The sequence below is a fragment of the Momordica charantia genome, assembly GCF_013281855.1.
Source record: "Momordica charantia cultivar OHB3-1 chromosome 8 unlocalized genomic scaffold, Mcharantia_2.0 BLBB01000008.1, whole genome shotgun sequence".
Lineage (NCBI taxonomy): Eukaryota > Viridiplantae > Streptophyta > Magnoliopsida > Cucurbitales > Cucurbitaceae > Momordica > Momordica charantia.
Genome location: NW_028275166.1, coordinates 28,503,811 through 28,523,519, shown reverse-complemented (window position 1 = coordinate 28,523,519; position 19,709 = coordinate 28,503,811). Strand labels below are relative to the sequence as shown.

General features: G+C 34.3%; 2 protein-coding genes across 8 annotated transcripts; one reads left to right on the top strand and one right to left on the bottom strand.

Annotated features, from left to right (window-relative positions):
• The first annotated feature begins 846 nt into the window (after positions 1-846).
• Positions 847-11,456, top strand: LOC111014178 (uncharacterized). Of its 4 annotated transcripts, none has more exons than XM_022288815.2 (5): positions 847-1,001; positions 1,229-1,336; positions 3,858-3,906; positions 6,953-8,879; positions 10,919-11,456. In XM_022288815.2, the coding sequence occupies exon 4, from the start codon at positions 6,992-6,994 to the stop codon at positions 8,831-8,833; it is 1,842 nt and encodes a 613-aa protein (XP_022144507.1). In that variant the 5' UTR covers positions 847-1,001; positions 1,229-1,336; positions 3,858-3,906; positions 6,953-6,991; the 3' UTR covers positions 8,834-8,879; positions 10,919-11,456. The 4 variants fall into 4 exon arrangements, with proteins under 4 accessions (XP_022144507.1, XP_087983434.1, XP_022144508.1 ...); XM_088127308.1 differs by having other exon boundaries at positions 1,229-1,340; XM_022288816.2 differs by lacking the exon at positions 3,858-3,906.
• A 1,866-nt stretch (positions 11,457-13,322) lies between these two features.
• Positions 13,323-17,719, bottom strand: LOC111014165 (Tetratricopeptide repeat (TPR)-like superfamily protein). Of its 4 annotated transcripts, none has more exons than XM_022288796.2 (4): positions 17,501-17,719; positions 16,238-16,287; positions 15,505-15,692; positions 13,323-15,397 (listed from the first exon to the last, which is right to left on the bottom strand). In XM_022288796.2, exon 4 carries the CDS (start codon positions 15,293-15,295, stop codon positions 13,538-13,540), a length of 1,758 nt encoding a protein of 585 aa, XP_022144488.1. In that variant the 5' UTR covers positions 15,296-15,397; positions 15,505-15,692; positions 16,238-16,287; positions 17,501-17,719; the 3' UTR covers positions 13,323-13,537. The 4 variants fall into 4 exon arrangements, with proteins under 4 accessions (XP_022144488.1, XP_022144486.1, XP_022144487.1 ...); XM_022288794.2 differs by having other exon boundaries at positions 15,630-15,692; XM_022288795.2 differs by lacking the exon at positions 16,238-16,287 and having other exon boundaries at positions 15,630-15,692.
• Between the last annotated feature and the right edge of the window lie 1,990 nt (positions 17,720-19,709).

The window sequence follows — 19,709 nt, the reverse complement described above, 5'->3', positions numbered from 1 at the left end:
ATTTGACAGAACAGTATTATCACGTGATTAACTAATAATGACTATATTTGAGGATTATAGAAGTTGCAGTTATATTTATAAAAAAAAAATCTCCATAAAAACGACTATTTATGTAAATACCCAAATATTTTGGTTGGTTGGGTCTATCATGTTACTAATTTAATACAATATCTTAATTTCTTTTAAACTGTTTTATACAAATTTAAGCTCCCCCACCTAAAGTTCTCGATTCGCACTGTGCTAGGAAAAAATGATACTAATATCAGATTGGGTAAATATACAAGTTAATCTCTTAGTGTTTAACTATTTTTTTTTCAATTTATTTTCCATTGTTTACAAATTTTTAATTTAGTCCATGTATTTTTTAATTTAATCTCTTACCATTGATAAATATTAAAATTGTTTGTTGATAAATTTACACAAATAAACATAAATTTAAAAGATGAAAGAAATTGGAAATTTTAGAATTATTCCTCTAACTTTTAAGAATTTATTTAAAACTTCAAATTTTATTATTTCCATGATATTTTTTTTCTCCTTTAAATTCTCGTCATTATTATGCCTTATAAGTTTATTATTAACAAATTTTAACGAAAATTAAATTAAAAAATTTTACCAAGTATAGCTCAACGTAATTGCCATATATCTCAAATCAGGAGGTTGTAAGTTTATCCTCGCCCGTTGTTGTACTAACAAAAATAACGAAAATTAAATTAAAAAATATTAAAACATAACGAATTAAATTGAATTTTCTTATAACTAAATTGAATTAATTCTTAAAAGCCAAATTAGTGAGGGTGATATAAAAGTCGCAGTTATCTTGACTTACTGTATATGAAATGACGCATATGCCCCCAAATGCCTAACTAATTCACACCGTACCTCCTCTCAACTGTACTCTCGCACTACGTCTCTCTCATACTCCTCGGCTCTCGCCGTCGCCTTATCGCCGCCGCCGCCGCCGCCGCCGCCGTCGTGTCGCAGCTTCTCGTCCTCCTCAGGTATCTATCTTCCTATCTCTAATCTTCTTATCCTGTCAACCGACGTTAATTCCCGTTTCAATTCCCAAATTTCTTTATCATCTATGTGTTCTCTAGGAGAACCCAAATTGTTGCCCCGATCTCTGTTTTGAGGGAATTTATTTTGCTCTTCTTCTTGTTTTTCACAGTTATTTTCTCTCTGAACTGTTAATTTTGCTTTATATAAATTGTTGATTTTATTTTGACAGTGTTAATTATCCTAAAAAAGGCATTCCGACGTTAGAAGGAATTGGACTACTGCCGTATGTTTTAGAAGGTGTTGAATTCTGCGTGCAAATCTACTGTTTAGCTTTCTGGTAAGTTGTATTTACTTCATTTTGCGAGTTTTGCATTTTGGGATCTGTTTGAATGACAGAGAAAGTAAACTAGACCATTTTCAACATACTTTTGGACCCTTAAATGGAGAAACATTGCATCATCATTTAGTAACTTACGCATTCCTAGTGAGGGCTATACAGGCTGGCTGTTGTTAAATTTGCCCTATTTTTGCATCTCAATGCTACAAATTGAAGTTCAAATTGTTCCTTTTTTTTTTTCTTAATCCCATTTTTGTGATCTTTCTACTTTCCTCATTAACTCTGAGCAGAGGGTATTCTTATAATCCCTTATCTGGAGGCAGTGCTGATGTCTTTCCACTGGACCCCCTGCGTTTGAAACCCTTTTCCTTTAAATTTATGTTCTTCTGCTTCTTATCCAGGCGCACACATACACAAATACAACAACAAATGGGAGTTATTTTTCTTGTAAATTTGTTATGGTTAGGAAATAATTTTAATACAAAACCGAGGGGCTGAAATTCATGCTGCAGCTGCTGAGAATTGTTTCTGTAATAATGAACAAAGAAATTAGTGAGGTCCTGAAGGGGCAAAACTTTAGCATTGAAGACTGATAGGAACTAGGAAGGCTATTAAATATTAAGGTTTATTAACAAAAAATTTAATCCTCAGTTTGTTACTTGTGTCTGAATTTTCAACTTGGATTAGAAGAACTTGTTATCATACTTTGTGAACTTATTGAAGGCCATGAAGCCAATTTTATGCTCTACCTCGTATACTTATTTGTATCTTTTTGATCGGAGACAATACCATATCATTTAGAGAAAATGAAACAGAAAACAAAAGGAAGACGACGAGGCATGAACCTAAAAAGATAGCCAAAGGGATAGCAAAACACTCGTCAGTTAACATTGATTAAAAAACCATTATTTAGAAAGTATAGAGAAAAAGACTGCAGAAAGATCTCATCCTCCATACAAACTTGTTCTTGTTCTTGAGGAGACATCTGTCGCACCATTTGACAATGGATAAAATTTAAAAAGGTTGCTTTGGGCCACATTTTGTTAAGAATAGTAGTTCGATTAGTTAAATGAGCGAAAGTAAGCTTCTATTGTAGATACCATGGCTTTGGGGATTTCAATGATTTGGTTTCCGACTCTTAATAAGAGTGATAAAAAACTGAGATAGTTGGGCTGATTCGTCCGTCACTTCCAAGTTACAGATATTAACCTCCTAATTCTAGCTCTATGAAATTGAAGCCTTTTTTTTTTTGTTTGCTTGGAAGCTTTCTTCCAGTCAACAAAATGACATTCTGAATCAATGATTTCCCTAGACTAGAGGAAGTCTCTTATTCTCTTTTTTAGAATCTAGCCACTTTAATTAGCGGTTTAAACGAAGACAAAAACATGAAGTAGATGGCACTAGATAAAATAGAGTGAAACCACGTAAGCTTTCCAACTTTTGTGAAAATAACATTCCACCGCGGTTTCTATCAGAAAAAATTAAAAATAATAATAACATTCCTCCATTTGTTAAGTCTCCTAAATGCTTTCAAAAACTTGTCTCTAAGTAGCCGTTCAATATATTTGCTTGGGAGACAATTTCACGTTGGTCAATAATTATTATTTATGTTTCCCAAAATAGCCTTTCTTATGTTGATCATGATATTAGCTGATGTTTTCAAAGACTTCAAGATGGCTAAGATACTGTCCAACTCCTCATATAGTCGTATGCCAACGTGTCACGGTCTACAAAAGACATCCATCACCAAAGCAAACCACAAAAAAAAAAAAAGAAAAGAAAAGGAACACCAAATGATCCTTCGTTATAGTTTGCCATTGATCAATTTGTGAACATAGTATTTTAAATAAAATTATAGGTCCAATCTGACAATTTCAATCAAAGCCTTTCTTACTCATCACCAAATGAAGAAAGTTGCCATCAACTGTGTCATAGTTTTTCCTAAATCAATTTCTATGATCTAAGTCCTCCTCTGAGGGGTAGGGTTCGCTTTTTAGATTCCGGATGACACACACTATCTCTCTTGACCCTCCCCATCCCTGTCTACTTTCACCCCTCCCCCCTCAACCCCCCTTCCTCAGCCCCCTCCCTCTGCCCCAATATCCTCCCTCAGTTCTGTTAGCTATCTTTCTTGGCCTTTCTCTGATGGGGTGGAACTATAGAAAGCACTCCATTATATTTGACAAATAGTCTTTCTCCATTGTGGTGGATCATAAATATAGGGTCCTTCTAGGATCATTGAATATTATTTTTTGATAAGAAACGAGAATATATTAAGAACAAAAAAGGATTATTGAATATGGACATAACTTTTTCTCCCTGGTTCCATATGTTAGAGTTGTTTTCAAACTTAGAACAAAGAACAAGAAGGATACTGTAGTCATGCTTGATTCAATAAAAGCTTCTGACAAGATTGATTGGGATTTCTTAGATGCAATCCTCCAAGCCAAACTTTCCAACCAAAAATCGAAAATTGGGTACATGCTTGTTTCTCTGATACAAATTTCTCTATTATTTTCAGTGGCAAACCTCAAGGTGAAATTCAAGCTACTACAAGAGACATACGACAAGTAGGCCCTCTTTTCCCTTTCTTCTTCATCATTGTGGTAGATTGCCACAGTGGTCTTCTCACACAAAGCTCATTTTTTACCTTTAAAAGGATTTAACTTGGGATCTGTCAATCACCTTCAATTTGCCAATGATCATTTTTTTTCACACTTCTGATGAGGGCTTCATGTGAATTCTCTTTAATATTATCCAGATCTTGATAAATGATAAAACATCAAGTCTCAATATCAGTCACAATAAGACTGAGATTATGGAGATTGATGTTGTTAAAATTCACGAATTGCAACTCTTGTTTTACTCTTTGAGGCCCCAACTCATATTTGGTGCTACATTGTAATGGGAAACATTGATCCTTTTCCTTTTGCTTCTGTTATGGAGCGCATAGGAGACCAGCTTCAAAAGTGACTATTATTCTAACTATTTTATCCAATCTACCATCCTACTGTATGGCTCTCTTTACATTACATTGTTGGTTAGAGTGACCAAGGCTATTGAGATATTGATCAAATGGGAAGATTTAGAGAATTGCACATCATGGGAGTTACTGGATACCATACCAGAACATTCTTCTATCACTAATTGTTTTAGGAAGAAGCATTGTTGTGCCCCTTCAAGTGATTGGACATTCTTCTGTGATATGGTCTGTGAGTTTCGGAGGAAATTGGAAGTTAAAGATGGTAGGAAAGGAGATGCTAGGGTTTTACCTTTCCGTTCCTTTTAGGAATGTGATGACAACTTTTTTTGAGTGGTTAGTTACAAAAAAAGATACTGAAAGGGGACCAAAAAGGAAAATGGATCGAGGAAAAAGCGGATTCTACTGAAATTGAATTTGGTCGAAGCTAAAATTTTGGGTTTCTTTAAAAAGCTATATTGCAGCACAAGTATTCCTCGTTTTCCTCCATTATGAATTAGTTGGAGACCCATTTCAACTGTAGTCAGTAAAAAAATTGAAAGGAAGTTTGAGAAGGTGGACATTCTATCAGCATTGAAGAATCTTGGCAAGAACAAAGCTCCTGCCCAGAAGTAATTTATTGCAGATTCTAAATGGTCCTCTCATCTCTTCAAGGCTATTTTGTCCGAGATTTAGTTCGAAAGAAACTAGAGAATATTTAAAGAGAAAGAGTAAATATTGGCTTGAATTTTTTGAGGTAGCTAAGTTTATGGCCTGTCAGTGGTGCTCGCTTTCTAATTTATTTGTGAATTACTCTTGTAGCTCCATTTGTGTATCTTGGGATGCTCTCTCTCTCTCTTTTATTTATTAATAAGAAACCGCGCTTTCATTGAGAAAAATGAAAAGAGTAACAAGGAGAACAAAAAAGGGCCTATAAAAAAATAGCCCGAAGAGAGGACGCCTCGGCTCCAATCCAAAAGATGAGATGCTTTTATTACTCATTAGTTTCCTTTTTTTTTTCTTTTTTTTTTTGTCGGAGTTTGTATCATTGAATAATTTTTGTTCATTTTTCATTCCATCAATAAAAATTTTGTATATTGTTTAAAAAAAAAGCCACTAGTTTCCAGAATGAAGCCTGATATTTCCAGGCAGCTTAGGATTGACCATGAAAGCGCAAACATTTAACTTGGCCGGCTTACACATAATCATAAAACTGCCCGAAAAATTCTTATCAAAAAAAAAAAAAAAAAAAAAAAAAACCGCCCGAAAAGTTGGTCAATGACAACAAGAGAAAAACCACAACAAAGGTATCACCCCGACAACAAAGGCAGAAGCCACAGACCCAAAGACTTTAACCAAAATAAACTAACCAATCTGTACCTTATTTATTTATTTCTAAAACCTTGTCTTTTTTATAAAATAACTCTTCTCAAATCTCACACCTTTGATAAATTTTTTCTGGACTAAATTTTCCGGTCTACTACTCAAAATGCCTTGCCTTCTAATCTTTTCTTTCTTACACTTTTGAGTTTTCTTTCTAACTCCTATTGTTTGTAATTGGAACCAATTTTTTTAATTATTACTTTTTTTTTAATGATGAGAAACATATTTCATTTCATATATATATTTGGTTATTTGGACAGGAAACAACTTCATTGATGGTATATGAAATTATACAAAAGGATTAAACCCAATCCAATGAAGTTACCATTTTTTTTCTTTTTTGGGTAAGAAATGAGTATTTACTAAGTACAAAAAACTTCTCTAATTGGATATAAGAGAATTCAAGCTATAGTTGATAAAAGGCGAGACATTTAAGCTATAGACGCATGATAGTGCCAAAAAAGAAATAGACTCTATCACATGTTGAAGAGAGTTTTTTATGTCATTGAAGAGCCTAGCGTTCATTTATTTGACCAAAAACGTTAGTTACCCCAAAGACTGTCATTCTGAAGTGAAGCTTTAATAGATACAGTAAATCCTCCTTTTAGCACCTCTAAAATACAAACTTGATTTTCATCCCACATAGTCAAAATACCACCCAATGTATCTATAGATTCAACTTCAATTCAACCGATATCTTAAGAGCTCTATAAAGATTTAATAAATCTCTTATCTACTTTCTCAAAGTTTGATTCTTGAATGAGAACCACATTAGGATACTGCTGTTATAGGAAATTCTTCAAGGAGGTCTGTTTACTAATGTCACCCAACCCTCTTGAATCTTTCCACATTCTCACCTTGTGCATGATCATGTTTATTTTTTCTCTTGCGAACTGCATAATCATGTTTAAGACAATAAAATCAATTTATAAACTTATTACGTATCTCTCAATTATGTAAAAGATTGTCACTAGTACTAGTGGTAGGTTTAACTTGCCTAATGCTGGAGTGTTTTCTTGTAATTGCCTTTATGGCCTTTTGTATATTTCATACCATCAATGAAATATTTGTTTCATATAAAAAAAACTTGCCTAATGCTGGAAAATTTTTATTACTTGCATGATGGACTGGAGTTTGGATGTTTCTTCTAACATAATTAACCGGGCTTGTTTCCATAATTTATCGTAAATTATAATGTTGTATTGTACAGTGATTTTTTATAGAGATCTTAAAAGTCTAACATGGGTTCCTTTCTTTACCTTTTTTGGTGGCAGTGTGTTACGTAGAGCCTCTGTATAGTTCTTTATTTCAACATGAAGAGAACCGATAGAACCATGATGTTGGTACCTTCTTACACTGATGAAGAAATGGCTGACCATACTTTAATTGTATCTGATGCTGCACTTAGTCTAGTAGATCCCACTCTGGTTATTGGACAAGAATTTCCCGATGTTGAAACTTGCCGGAGAATGATGAAAGATATTGCTATAGCCATGCATTTTGATATTCGAATCGTCAAATCTGATCGTAGTCGGTTCATAGCCAAGTGCTCCAAGGAAGGTTGCCCATGGCGTGTGCATATTGCAAAATGTCCTGGAGTTCCTACCTTTACAGTTAGAACCCTACATAGTGAGCATACTTGTGAAGGTGTTCATAATCTTCATCATCAGCAAGCCTCCGTGGGATGGGTTGCCAGATCAGTGGCAGCACAAGTTAAAGATAATCCGCAGTATAAACCCAAGGAAATCTTGCGGGATATCCGCGATCAGCATGGAGTTGCTGTATCCTACATGCAAGCTTGGCGTGGGAAAGAACGTAGCATGGCTGCACTTCACGGAACTTTCGAAGAAGGATATCGTCTTCTTCCTGCTTATTGTGAGCAAATAAGAAAAACAAACCCTGGAAGCATTGCATCTGTTTTTGCAACTGGGCAAGAAAATTGCTTCCAGCGTTTGTTTATTTCTTACCGTGCTTCAATATATGGGTTTATAAATGCTTGTAGGCCCCTTCTTGAACTTGACAGAGCACACCTTAAAGGAAAATACTTGGGAGCCTTACTTTGTGCTGCCGTTGTTGATGCAGACGATTCATTGTTTCCATTGGCCATTGCAGTTGTTGATGTGGAGAGCGATGAAAATTGGATGTGGTTCATGTCAGAACTGCGAAAGCTTCTTGGGGTAAATACTGATAGCATGCCTCAATTGACAATACTCTCTGAAAGACAAAAAGGCATCGTAGAGGCGGTCGAAACTCATTTTCCGAGTGCATTCCATGGATTTTGTTTGCGTTTTGTAAGCGAAAATTTTCGGGATACATTTAAAAACACGAAGTTGGTCAATATCTTTTGGAATGCTGTTTATGCTCTCACTGCAACTGAGTTCGACAATAAAATTGCTGAGATGGTAGAGATCTCACAAGATGTGGTAATGTGGTTTCAACACTTCCCTCCTCAATTGTGGGCTGTAGCATATTTTGAAGGTGTGCGATATGGCCATTTTACATTAGGGGTTACGGAGTTATTGTATAATTGGGCACTTGAGTGTCATGAGCTTCCGATCGTGCAAATGATGGAACATATTCGTAATGAAATGGCATATTGGTTTAACGAGCGACGTGAAATGGGAATGAGATGGACCTCCATTCTTGTACCTTCAGCCGAGAAGCGGATTTCTGAGGCAATTGCAGATACTCGTTGCTATCAAGTACTTCGTGCGAATGAAGTTGAGTTTGAAATTGTCTCAACTGAGCGGACGAATATTGTGGACATACATAGTCGTGTGTGCTCCTGTCGTCGATGGCATCTATACGGTCTGCCTTGTGCTCATGCTGCAGCTGCTCTAATGTCTTGTGGGCAAAATGCTCATCTATTTGCCGAGCCTTGTTTCACCGTCGCTAGTTACCGTGAAACCTATTCTCAAATGATATACCCGATCCTCGACAAGAGCATGTGGAAGGAACCGGGCGAGGGGGCCGAGGGTGGAGGAGGTGCAAAGGTTGATATTACAATACGCCCTCCAAAAGTTCGTCGCCCACCTGGAAGGCCGAAAAAAAAAGTTCTCAGAGTTGAAAATTTAAAACGCCCAAAAAGGATTGTACAATGTGGTCGCTGCCATTTGTTGGGGCACTCTCAAAAGAAATGCACAATGCCAATATGACATTTTGGTAGATTGTTCAATATGTTATCTTCCTTCATAATTAGTGGTATGTGCAATCTCAATTCTTCTAAGATGCCAAGTTTTTTATTTTTGCTTAATTACATAGTTTTTTCTTCTTCAATTTTTGCTCGTCAATAGTTTTTTAAGATATTCTGGTAGCTATCATGATATCGATATGTATATTATTTATGAGAACTAGTATATCTTTGTTTATTCTTCATCTATTTTCCTTTCTATAACCTCTTATTTATCCTTGTGTACGTGCATCAAATAAAAAGTATCAAAACTTTCTTGTAGTAACTGTTGTGCATTCGAGTGAGGAATTGTCAAATATAAAATACTTTGAAGAGAAATGAAAAAAAAAATGTGTCTAAGATTACCACTAATTAAAACAAAGATCCTCCTTCTGAAAAGATCAAAGGTACCAACTTATTTATTTTTTCTTTTATAAACCATTTCCATGTCTTTCATTCTTATGTCAAAACAAACATTCAACAGATTTCTCTCCTTTGTATATCATTTTCATGTGATGCAAGATATGTTTCCATTACTCAGCTCTAAAATTAACTTAACCATATTTTATATTGTTTAAGTGATAATTTGGAAATGGATCTTAGGATTTAAATGATTGCGAGTATAAGCATAATTATTCTCGTCAAATAAGACAATATTTTTCGATAGCATGAAATTTATTGATAAAATTACCATATCAATATAAAGTTGGTAGAGTTGGAAGAAGAATGTACAAATATGAAATTTTTTTTAATTAGTGGTAATCTTATAAGATTGGACAAGAAACATATTATAGTGCTAGGAGGGGAAGAAGGAAACATTATGGTATAGTGGGTTATTTTATCATATTTGAATCAGTATCCCATTTTTCTAATTTTAACTTTAAAAAGGGGTTTTATATAAATGGCCACCTTGAAGATTTGGAAAAACTAATTTGAACTTTTGATGCTTTGTTAAGTAAGCCTTACAAGATAGACAGATTACAAAAAAATAATAATAATAATAAAATAAATTTAGAAACCAAATGAAACATTATAGTGAATGTATGATATAAAATGTGATTATTATTTGCAAGTTGATATCAATATGTAATGTTTTATGAAGTTTTGCCCATAAAAGTGAGTCCTTTAATTTACATCGGTGAGAGTGACAAGAATATGTACTTAATATGCCTACTAGTTAACCATCATGGGTGGCTCATTGGTCCAAAAGGGCCAAGGTAATTAAGAGGGAATGGGTTCAAATCCTATAATGGTTTACATCGGTAAGCTGATCGGATACTCACGGATATCAAAAAAAAAAAAAGCCTACTAGTTTGGAGACATGAAATGAGGTGGTGGAAATTCTACACAAGATGACACTCCTACTTTCTGGTTATGAAAATTTCAAGTGTGGTCAGAGTTAAGAATAATCACTAAAGTTGTATGTATTCTGTTGTTTAGGATATTGCCGTGTAGAAGAATTGTTTGACATGCAAAAATAACATTTATCTATCGTATGTTCAAATTTGTGACAAATTTGGCATTGAACTCTGAATCTTGAAAACTACTGTCAGCCTCTTCCTCTGTTATTTCTGTTTTTGCCTCTATTACTATCTGCGTATGAATTGTTTTGATTTCTATTGCTCTCTGGATATACATATTTTGTGTTCTTGAATTCTCATTAGAACTGGGAGCTGGATTTGGTTGATTTACAAGATTTTTTGATGTTAGTGTTGGATCTTTCGATATAGTAATTGATAATTCTTTAGTCAATCTACTTTCATGTGATAGTAACAATTATCTTACTTCTTGAATGGTTATACCAGACTTGGCAGTGATGACTGATACAGTAGATTCATATTCTGAACCAAGACCGGTTCATATATGTAGTATGTGATCTTCCAATGAGATTAACTTTCCAGCTCCTTTTAAAGAATCTATTAAGTTCTTTAGCTGCCTCATATATTCTTTTAGGCTCAAGTTACCTTTTCTTGCATTCTGTAGTTTTGTTTTGAGCTCCATAACATTTGCAAGGTCTCTTGATGCAAACATTTGATGAAGATGTTGCCAAATCTCTTTTGTTATGTTGCAGTGAAGAAGATCGGAGATTATCTCTTCTGACATGGCTCCAAGAAGTCGAGACATAATCAAGCGATCTTGCTTTTTCCCGTGGTTATATGCACCATTCATTATGGTCTGTACATTGGACGAGTTTGAACTACTCAAGAATTGTGGCGGTGCTTCACTTTCTTCACTGATATGGCTTCCAAGCCATTTCCTTCAAGAGCAGCTAGGATTTGGAATTTTCCTAGTAGGAAATTATCATCACCCAGTTTGACGGTGGTGATTTTACTTCCAGGATTCACAACTTGTGTACTCTGATTTGCTGTAACTCCAGAGTTTTCTTCCACGGAATCATTCATCTTCTTTTTCTTTTTCAGTTGTTGTTAGATAGGTCCTCTGATACCATCATAAAATGTAAACACAAATCTTGGAGAATGAAATGAATTCTTGAATTTTAGACTTGAATTCATTGAAATGAAATGTATTTACATATGGGCTATTTGTAGAATATAAAAGCCCAATACAAACAGACTCATACAACTTTAGTGATTAGTGATTATTCTCAACTGTTGGTACCATTCTATATTAGAAAAGTCTATAATGATTTATTAGAGTGCTATTAGAGTCTTGGCCAATAGGGTAATTACATTCTTGTAGCTTTGATAAGGATCTAACTCATGCTTTGAATAATAGAAATTCCATAAGAGGATAAGAGGATCATAGCGGGGTCTAGATTTGGTAAGAACAAACTTTCTTCTAGGCTTCCTTCGTCCCTGAAAGAATTTAGACGAAAGAATTTAGTTAGAAACGCTGGTCAATATGAGCATAGTTTAATGATAAAAAGACAAAGCATAATGAATATTTTGCATAGATTTTCCATTAAAAGTTGTCGCTTTGATTCTGAAGTTGTTGTAAACTTCAAGCTAAGCAACACGATTATAGAGTTTTTAATTAAAATAAACTACCAATTCACCCTCCCTTTTAATAAAAGGTAAATTGAACAAAATAAAGTCATGTGGCATTTTTTTTCCAGAAATTATCTAGAATCACAACTCAAATATTCAAATGATTCAAATATTCAGAACAGTTATAAGTGCAAAACTTATTAAAGTAAAAGAGACTACAAAAATACAAAATTTGGACTAAGTCTCTACTTAACATCTTTCAAATAAACAAAAACTGAAAAAAAAAACAAAAAAAATTGATTGACATATATAAGGGAAAAAATCATGCTCAATCATGCTAATCTTGTAGTTGGTCCAAAACAATAAAACAATTTGTTGTGGGCTAAGATCTTTCCATGCTGCGCCAAAGCCGATGCCTGGTACAAGTTAAAGTTGAGTGCTCTTTTAGAAGGACCCATGGTTATTTAATGAAGACTGTCCTCGTAAATTCCCTGGGCATTTTAGGGTGGCAAACCCAAAAGAATCGGTGATAACTCAAGTTTAGAATGAAACTCGAAATGACTGAAATTTGTCTTTTGCAAAAACTTATCAGATTTGGAGGTGGAAGAATGGGCTGAGCTCTCTAGTCTTCCACCATTGAAGACACAAAAGTTTGGATGCTTCAAAGCAACAGAACTTTTTCTGTAAAATCTTTCTTACCAAAGATTCAATGTTCAGAAGCAGCCCTTTTTAAGGATTCACAGCTTCATCTTGCTACTGAAAATTCCTACAAAAATCAAGGTTTTCTTGTGGATCTTCACACAGAAAAGGCACAAAACCTGTTGCAGACTTCAGAAATGAATGCCCAGCTTAATGATGCAAACTGGTGAAGTTTGTTGTAGAAATCATGGAGTGCTGCTCATATTTTTTGGCCTTTTGTAGCAGCCTCTGGGATTTGTTCAACACCTTCAATCTCAACTGGGTGTTTCCTAACAAGGCTTATGCTTTTGTTTAACTTATTTTGGGGATTGATTTCAAGGGTCAGGCTAAAATCCTGTGGTCAAAGTGCAGTGGTGGCTTTGCTATGCAGGGTGGCATGAAAGAAACACTAGAATATTTGAAGGGACAGAAACACCTTTTGGGTTCTTGTCAAATTCTTTGCTTCCTCTTGGTGCTCTATTACGGAACTTTTTTATAATTAGAGTGACTCAAATCTTCACCAATTGAGTTTTCTGTTTGTGACCTTCTGGTTTGCAGGGATATCTCATCTCCCCTTTTCTTGTATTCTCTCTCTTTGACAACGAAAGTTCCGATTCTTAAAAAACAAAACAAAAGAACAAAAACAAAAACAAAAACAAAACGGACATGTACATCCATTTTCGACCAATGCATCTTTCTGTTGAGGAGTTCATTTTGAAGCTCAGCTGGTTACGTCTGCCTTTGAATGCTCGCCTTCTCTTTAACTCTACTATCAACTTAGCCATTCTTGAGAAATATTCCTGGTGCATTCTCATCCATGTACAAGATTATTCAATCTAGGAGCAAGAATTAGCTTCAAACCCAAAATCATCTTATGTCTAAGAGAGAGAATAAGGGGGGTCGGGTTTTTCTTCTGAAAAACAAAATTTCGTTGACATATCCAAAAAAAAAGATATAACAAGACGATTTTAACATTATTGGAAATATCATCCTATGTCACCCAAGGAAAAACAAGTATAAAGCACCGAGGGGAAAGGCTAGAAGAGGCCTCCATTCAATTGTGCCTAAGCCGCGATGCTCAATTCTTCAGTCCTCAATTCTTCCTCTTCCAGTTCTCGGACTGCTCGTATTAGACCCCTGGTAATGCCATTAAGATGCAAACCGTTTGCCTTCATTTCTTCAAATAGCCTCTCTGCTGTTCTCCAATCTAAAGCCTTCAAGCAAAGAGATTGGATCAACTTGTTGTACTCGTCTACATTTGGTTGCACTCCGAACTCTTTCATCTCACTCAGTAACTTCAGTGCCGCATCGAACTCTTCAAGTTTGCAGTGACTACGGATGAGTGTGTGGTAGGTTACAGGACTTAACTTAGTATGCTTCTTTTTCGCTTCACCCAAGACTTCATATGCCTCCTTCATTTGACCACCATTCGCATAACCGCTAATGACAACTGTGTAAGTATAAACATCCGGCTTCAACCCTCTACTCTCCATCAGCTTTACCAGTTCCATTGCCTCCCCCAAATCACCAGCTTTGGAACATGCATTAATAACAGAATTGAAAGCTGCATTTCCTGGAGGTGGTCCTTCGGCAATCATCTTTAAAAGTAAAGTTTTTGCTTTGCTGGTATTTTTAGTCCTGCACAAACTATGGATTACCACCATGTATGGCTTAATGGCATGCTTCCGATCCTCCAACGAGAAATCTTTCAACATTTTAACAGCCAACTCGACAGTCTCGTCATCTCGACAGAGAGAACTAACCAAGAAATTTACAGAAGACCTAGGTAGGTTCAGATGTTTTTCCTTTGCTAGCAAGTAAACTGAATGAACTTCCTTTGCCTTCTTTCCTTTACAAAACCATGATATGATCTTACCAACTCTATCACTTTCAGGCAAGCTTCCTACATCAAGCATTTTCTCGCAGACTGACCATGCCCAATCGAAAAATGAGCGCCTGCAAAGTGCATCCACAGTCAAATAGTAAGATTCAGCATTAGGAACACAGCCAAAAACCTCAAAATTGTCAAGTACTTCAAAAGCAGCCTTCCCTTTTCCCAACTTTGAAAACACTGCTATCAACTGATTTAGAATCTCAGCATTCAACAAACCATTCTGCTTTTCACCAATTTCTTTAATCAAATCCCACAAAAAGTAAACATCTTTTTGTCGAGGATCACTACAAATCAAGTGAACAAGAACAGCCACAACACGAGTAGTTACTTTGTATTCGGGTTGGCTATTCAAAGCCCAGCGGAAAAACCGAATCAAATTATCACCCAAAATATGTTGGGTTTCAAGCACCTTCAGAACAAAATCTTCATGTAGAGTCAATCCCATTTCATCAAGACTTGATTCAAAGGACCCATCAATAGTACTCTGAATAAGAGATAGCACACTGTCTAACTGCTCCATATTGACTTCATAAATCTTCTCTTCTTCCCCATTGCCATCAGAAACTTCCACTAGGGGATCGCTATTCTCCTCAACGACCACCGACTCCCCATCAAACTCATGAGCTGCAACATCAGCTACACAAATTTCAATCTGCCTATCACTAATATCACCAAATTCAACCGTTTCCACTGAAATCAATTTATAATCTTCGGTGAGCGGCTCAGAATTTGAAGAATTTGAAGAGTGTTGAGAAAAAAACCTAGGACTTCTAAAGAAATAGGATTGAGGAACCATGATCGATGTACTTGAATGTTGCAAATGAAATACAGACTCAGATAAAGGCACGTCCGTGCATCGGGTTACAAAGAAGCTTCGTGTTCTCCATCTGCTAAGAGAAGCTCTCGCTGCCACAAGCGATCTCCACATTCTTAAATGATGCTCGCAATTTCTCAAACACAAAATGACTTCTCGGTGCTGCTGCAAATGGAAAAGCTCTTAACAGAATCCAGCTCTATTCACATTAACTGCCTGCCAAAACAAAGATACACCAATGATTTCAGAAACAAACAACTTCAATGACGAACAAAAATATGAAAAATAACAGAGCAATAATAGGGAAAACTTTGTTTACCAACCTTACTTGGAAACCTAAAATCTCTGAATGGAAAAAAAAAAAAAGAGACGGGAAAAAGTGAAGACAGAGAGAAACGGGCGAGAGGTAGGCTCTGAACCCTGATTAGTGCAACAACAAAGACCCCACCTAGTTCTTCAAAATTCCATAAAATTGTTGTTCGGTATTCGAAGCCACATTGATGCAGAAGATCTACCATGTAAGAATAAATACGAAATAAGTGTAAGTAATTTTAAAAATAATATGAAATAAGTGTAAGAATTGAATCTAAGAACATGACAGGATAAAAAATGAACACAGACCTACGAAAACCTATGAAATGAAAATAAAGACATTAAACTCGCTCAAATAATGAAACTTTATGACATAACATAAGCTATGACTATTATAACTGTAGGATAGTTATAACACTTCAATTATACCAAATCAACACAAACAAGTAAACCAACTCTCTATCAAAGCTTTATGAACATATAAACAACTCAAGTTCTTTTCACTTGTGAATACCTAATTATAGTTAATTACCTAATTATAAATCATATTTAACTAAAATAAAGTAAATTATAACTAGAAACTACATCTAAATAAACTCGATATTGTAAAAGACTTTTGAGGCTTAGGTTTTGAGGCTCTCGAGGCAAGTCTACGGAATGCTAATTTTAACCTATTAATGATAATAGTAGTAAATGTTAGCATGGTTGGAACAATGAAATAAATACAAAGTCACGTAAACATACTTCTTCACGAATACTTTGCAAAACAGGAGCACTCCAAGGAATTCCCCTGCCTATGTATGCCAAAGTAGAAAACAATAAAGATTGGTGTACAAATATTGATGTAGAATCATAAATTTAAAGATTCAAATACAACTAATGCAATTTCACATCATTGTGAAAGAAACTTCAATCTGAGTTTTTGTATCTTATCTTCCTCACGCAATTCAAGTTCAAGATAACCAAATTAAAAACAAAAAGAAATAAGAAAAAAAAAACATGATGGCAAGAAGAGAACTTATAAGTTTCTTTTGGTCCCATATCAGCTTCAAGATGGAAAACGGAAAAAATATTTCCTTCTGGACAGACAAGTGGTTATCTAGTCAACCTCTGAAATCCACTTTCCCCTCCATTTTTTGAATTTCAATGCAAGAGAGTCTTGTGTTATGCAAAAGAAAGTCACAGCTTTGCAAGAAAAGAAAATTTGGCTGGATTAAGATCTTTGTCACCTGATCTAGGCAAGAAATACTCCAAAAAAAAAAGAAGAAAATAAATATCTTTGGACAGGGAGAGTTGTACTCCCTCGTAACAGTATCAGAAATCCCAGCTGAAGAACTGAAGGGCTGGGGACTAACACCAAAGTCATTGAGGAAGATGATTGATTTGTCATCGGTTATTGAAAAAAGATGGTAAGATGAAATTAGACTGTAGTTCTAATTTGTATAATGAAAGAAGATTACTTCCATATTTATTTAGTTGTTGTTTTTTGAGATTTTCCTTCTGTTAAATTAACTTATAGTTCCTGGACTGATAAAGTATTGAATGCCAATCTTTATGGGTTACATTAACAGAGCTTGTTAGTTCTTGGGCAAATCTTACCCATGTTACATAAATTCAAACTAAAGACAGGGTTCGTATTTGTTTGGTAAATCTTAGGAGTACACATAAAAGGAGATAAATGCCCTCTAAAATTTAAGCAAAGTCCATAGGCATGTAGGTTCAGGAATACTCCATGCCTATGACTATGACTTGGGTTCTTAGAGAACCCTTAAGTGGAAGATGTTGAATTTTATGCTTTCAATACCATAAAATGAAGGTATCAATACGTAAAAGTTTCGACTTCTCCCACGGAGCCTATCAAAGCTGATCATCAACTTACTTTTTAAAACAATGTAAATGTAATGAATGGTGGGAGTTGGAACCAGCGAGATGCTGGTTCAGGAAATTAAGTGCAATGTACATTGAAAACCTAAAATAAGATCTAGGAAGAAGAAGAAGAGAACTCACACCCACGGCGACAACGGAGGAGACACACCGGCGAGGTCACGGCGGCGGCGACTACAACCGGCGAGGTCAGTGACGGTCGACGGCGGATGGATCGCGAGAGGGAGAGGAATCGAGAGAAAGCAGAGAGCAGTGGGCGTAAGGAAATGGGCTGAGAGGGGAGCTGGAAAAAGGAATATGGCCAAAAATGACCAAAGTTTTGGGAAATTGTCACTTATTTTTCCTTCTTCTTTCTTTCTTCCTTTTTTTTTTTTAAACCTACATGACCTTTTAATATGAGCCAAGTTCATGTTTGCTTTTTTTTTTTCCAATACAGATACCATGCACTAATATTACATATATTTATCATCTTACCATAGCCATTTATTTTATACAAAAATTTATGAGGATGTTCGTCAATATTTTTATGGTTATATTTGTTTTGTAAGATTTATTCTTCAAATGTTTTAAATTTATATAATATTTCAGAACTATCGAACTAGGGTCATTGTGGCTCCTTATGAATATTGATATAATTTTTTTTAGAGAAAAAGTTATTAAATTTATGCTAAAAGAGGTTATTAAATTAACATAATTGTTATGTCTAGTACCATATTATACCTCATATTTCACAAATGTCTATTTTTTAAAATATTTACAAATCTAGATTTTCAAAATTTAAATAAACTATTTTGTTCCCAAATTACCCTTATTATATTACGTTTGTTATTATATTTTAAAATCTATTCTTTCCCAGTGATAATGGAGGGTTATTTAACGCAAGTATTTATATTAATGATTAAATTATAATATCTTAATAAATAATAAAAAAATATAGTAACTAAACAATGTCATTATTCTTGCTCAATTTTTAGGTGGTTTTGTCAGTGTAACCTTTTTTTTTTTTAAGGTTTAAGGCCTAGGGTTTTATTTCTTTATAAAAGGAAAATTAACTCTAAGGGTCTAGGGTTTATGTTTAGGGTTTTATTTATTATTAAAATTATATGAACATTGGTAACTTGGTAATTTTCAAATGGGCCTCCATTTGACAAAACTGCAAATATTAGAGTTTTTAGATTTTTATGTAATTAGGTGTATGAAAAGTTCTAGTTGTGTTGTTATCCCTTAAATTAAACTAACAACAGTTCACTTCGAACTACATCCACAGGCCCAAATAGGACAACCGTTCCACTCTTTCGATAATCCTTTTCTCATCGCTTTCATCACCAGCACTGCCCAAATGATTTTTATCATATCCGAGTCATGTCCATTCAAGAGGTGAATTGCTCCAAGGGAGTCAGATACCAAAAGTAGGGGGCATTAATCTTCCAAGGTAACTTGTAATCCTTCACAAATTTATACATTAATTTTATATAATTTGTCCTCATATAATATATTTATTTTTAGTAATTTAATATTTTATTTTTTATATATTATTTTGTAGTAATTCGTATTAATATAAGTTTTTTAAATAATTAATATTAAATATAAATTTCATTTTTAACCTTAATATTTTTCAAAAAAATTATATAAATGATGTTGTTCGGTTGAAATTTATTTATCATATTATTAAATTATATTATTTAAGAGAAAAAATATCAATTATATGTTGATTCTTGAAAAGAATGTTGCTTTAAAATTATATATTTTTTATAGAAAAAATATCAACACATATAAAAATGCAAGAAAATGCAGAAAATAAAAAACTTAAATGCAGAATGTATAAAAGATTGAAAACCACTACTAAAATTGTTAAGATAATAACGCATATATACGGTTGTTGTATAAAAAGGTTATGTTGTTTTATTAGAAAAACTTACAAATGAATATTTCAAAAGTCTAAGAACAATTAGAAAATAATCTACATGTTATTAACATAAAAATAAAAATCTAAATAAAATGTTAGAACAATTAAAAGTAAAAATTATATATCCATTGTTTGATAAAAATAAAGGTTAAATAACGAAATTCGAAAGATCCAATTGGCACGTGGATTTTTGCAACATGTACTTTTGTGTCCTACTTATCCACATCTGCCACATTTAACTGTAGAATTTGTACATGTACGAATGTAATCCAATCATCTACGATCTATATTGGTGAAGCATGCATGAGGACATGAGATCAAATATACATTTTGTTGTCTACAAATGCATGTATGTTAAAGAATGTCGATTTCAAACCACATGTTGCAATCTTGAATTTCAAAACGGTATTAATTGAATAGGTATTG

Coding starts and splice junctions, on each gene's coding strand:
- LOC111014178 (XM_022288816.2), top strand. CDS start 6,992: ATGAAGAGAACCGATAGAACCATGATGTTGGTACCTTCTTACACTGAT.
- LOC111014165 (XM_022288796.2), bottom strand. CDS start 15,295: ATGTGGAGATCGCTTGTGGCAGCGAGAGCTTCTCTTAGCAGATGGAGA.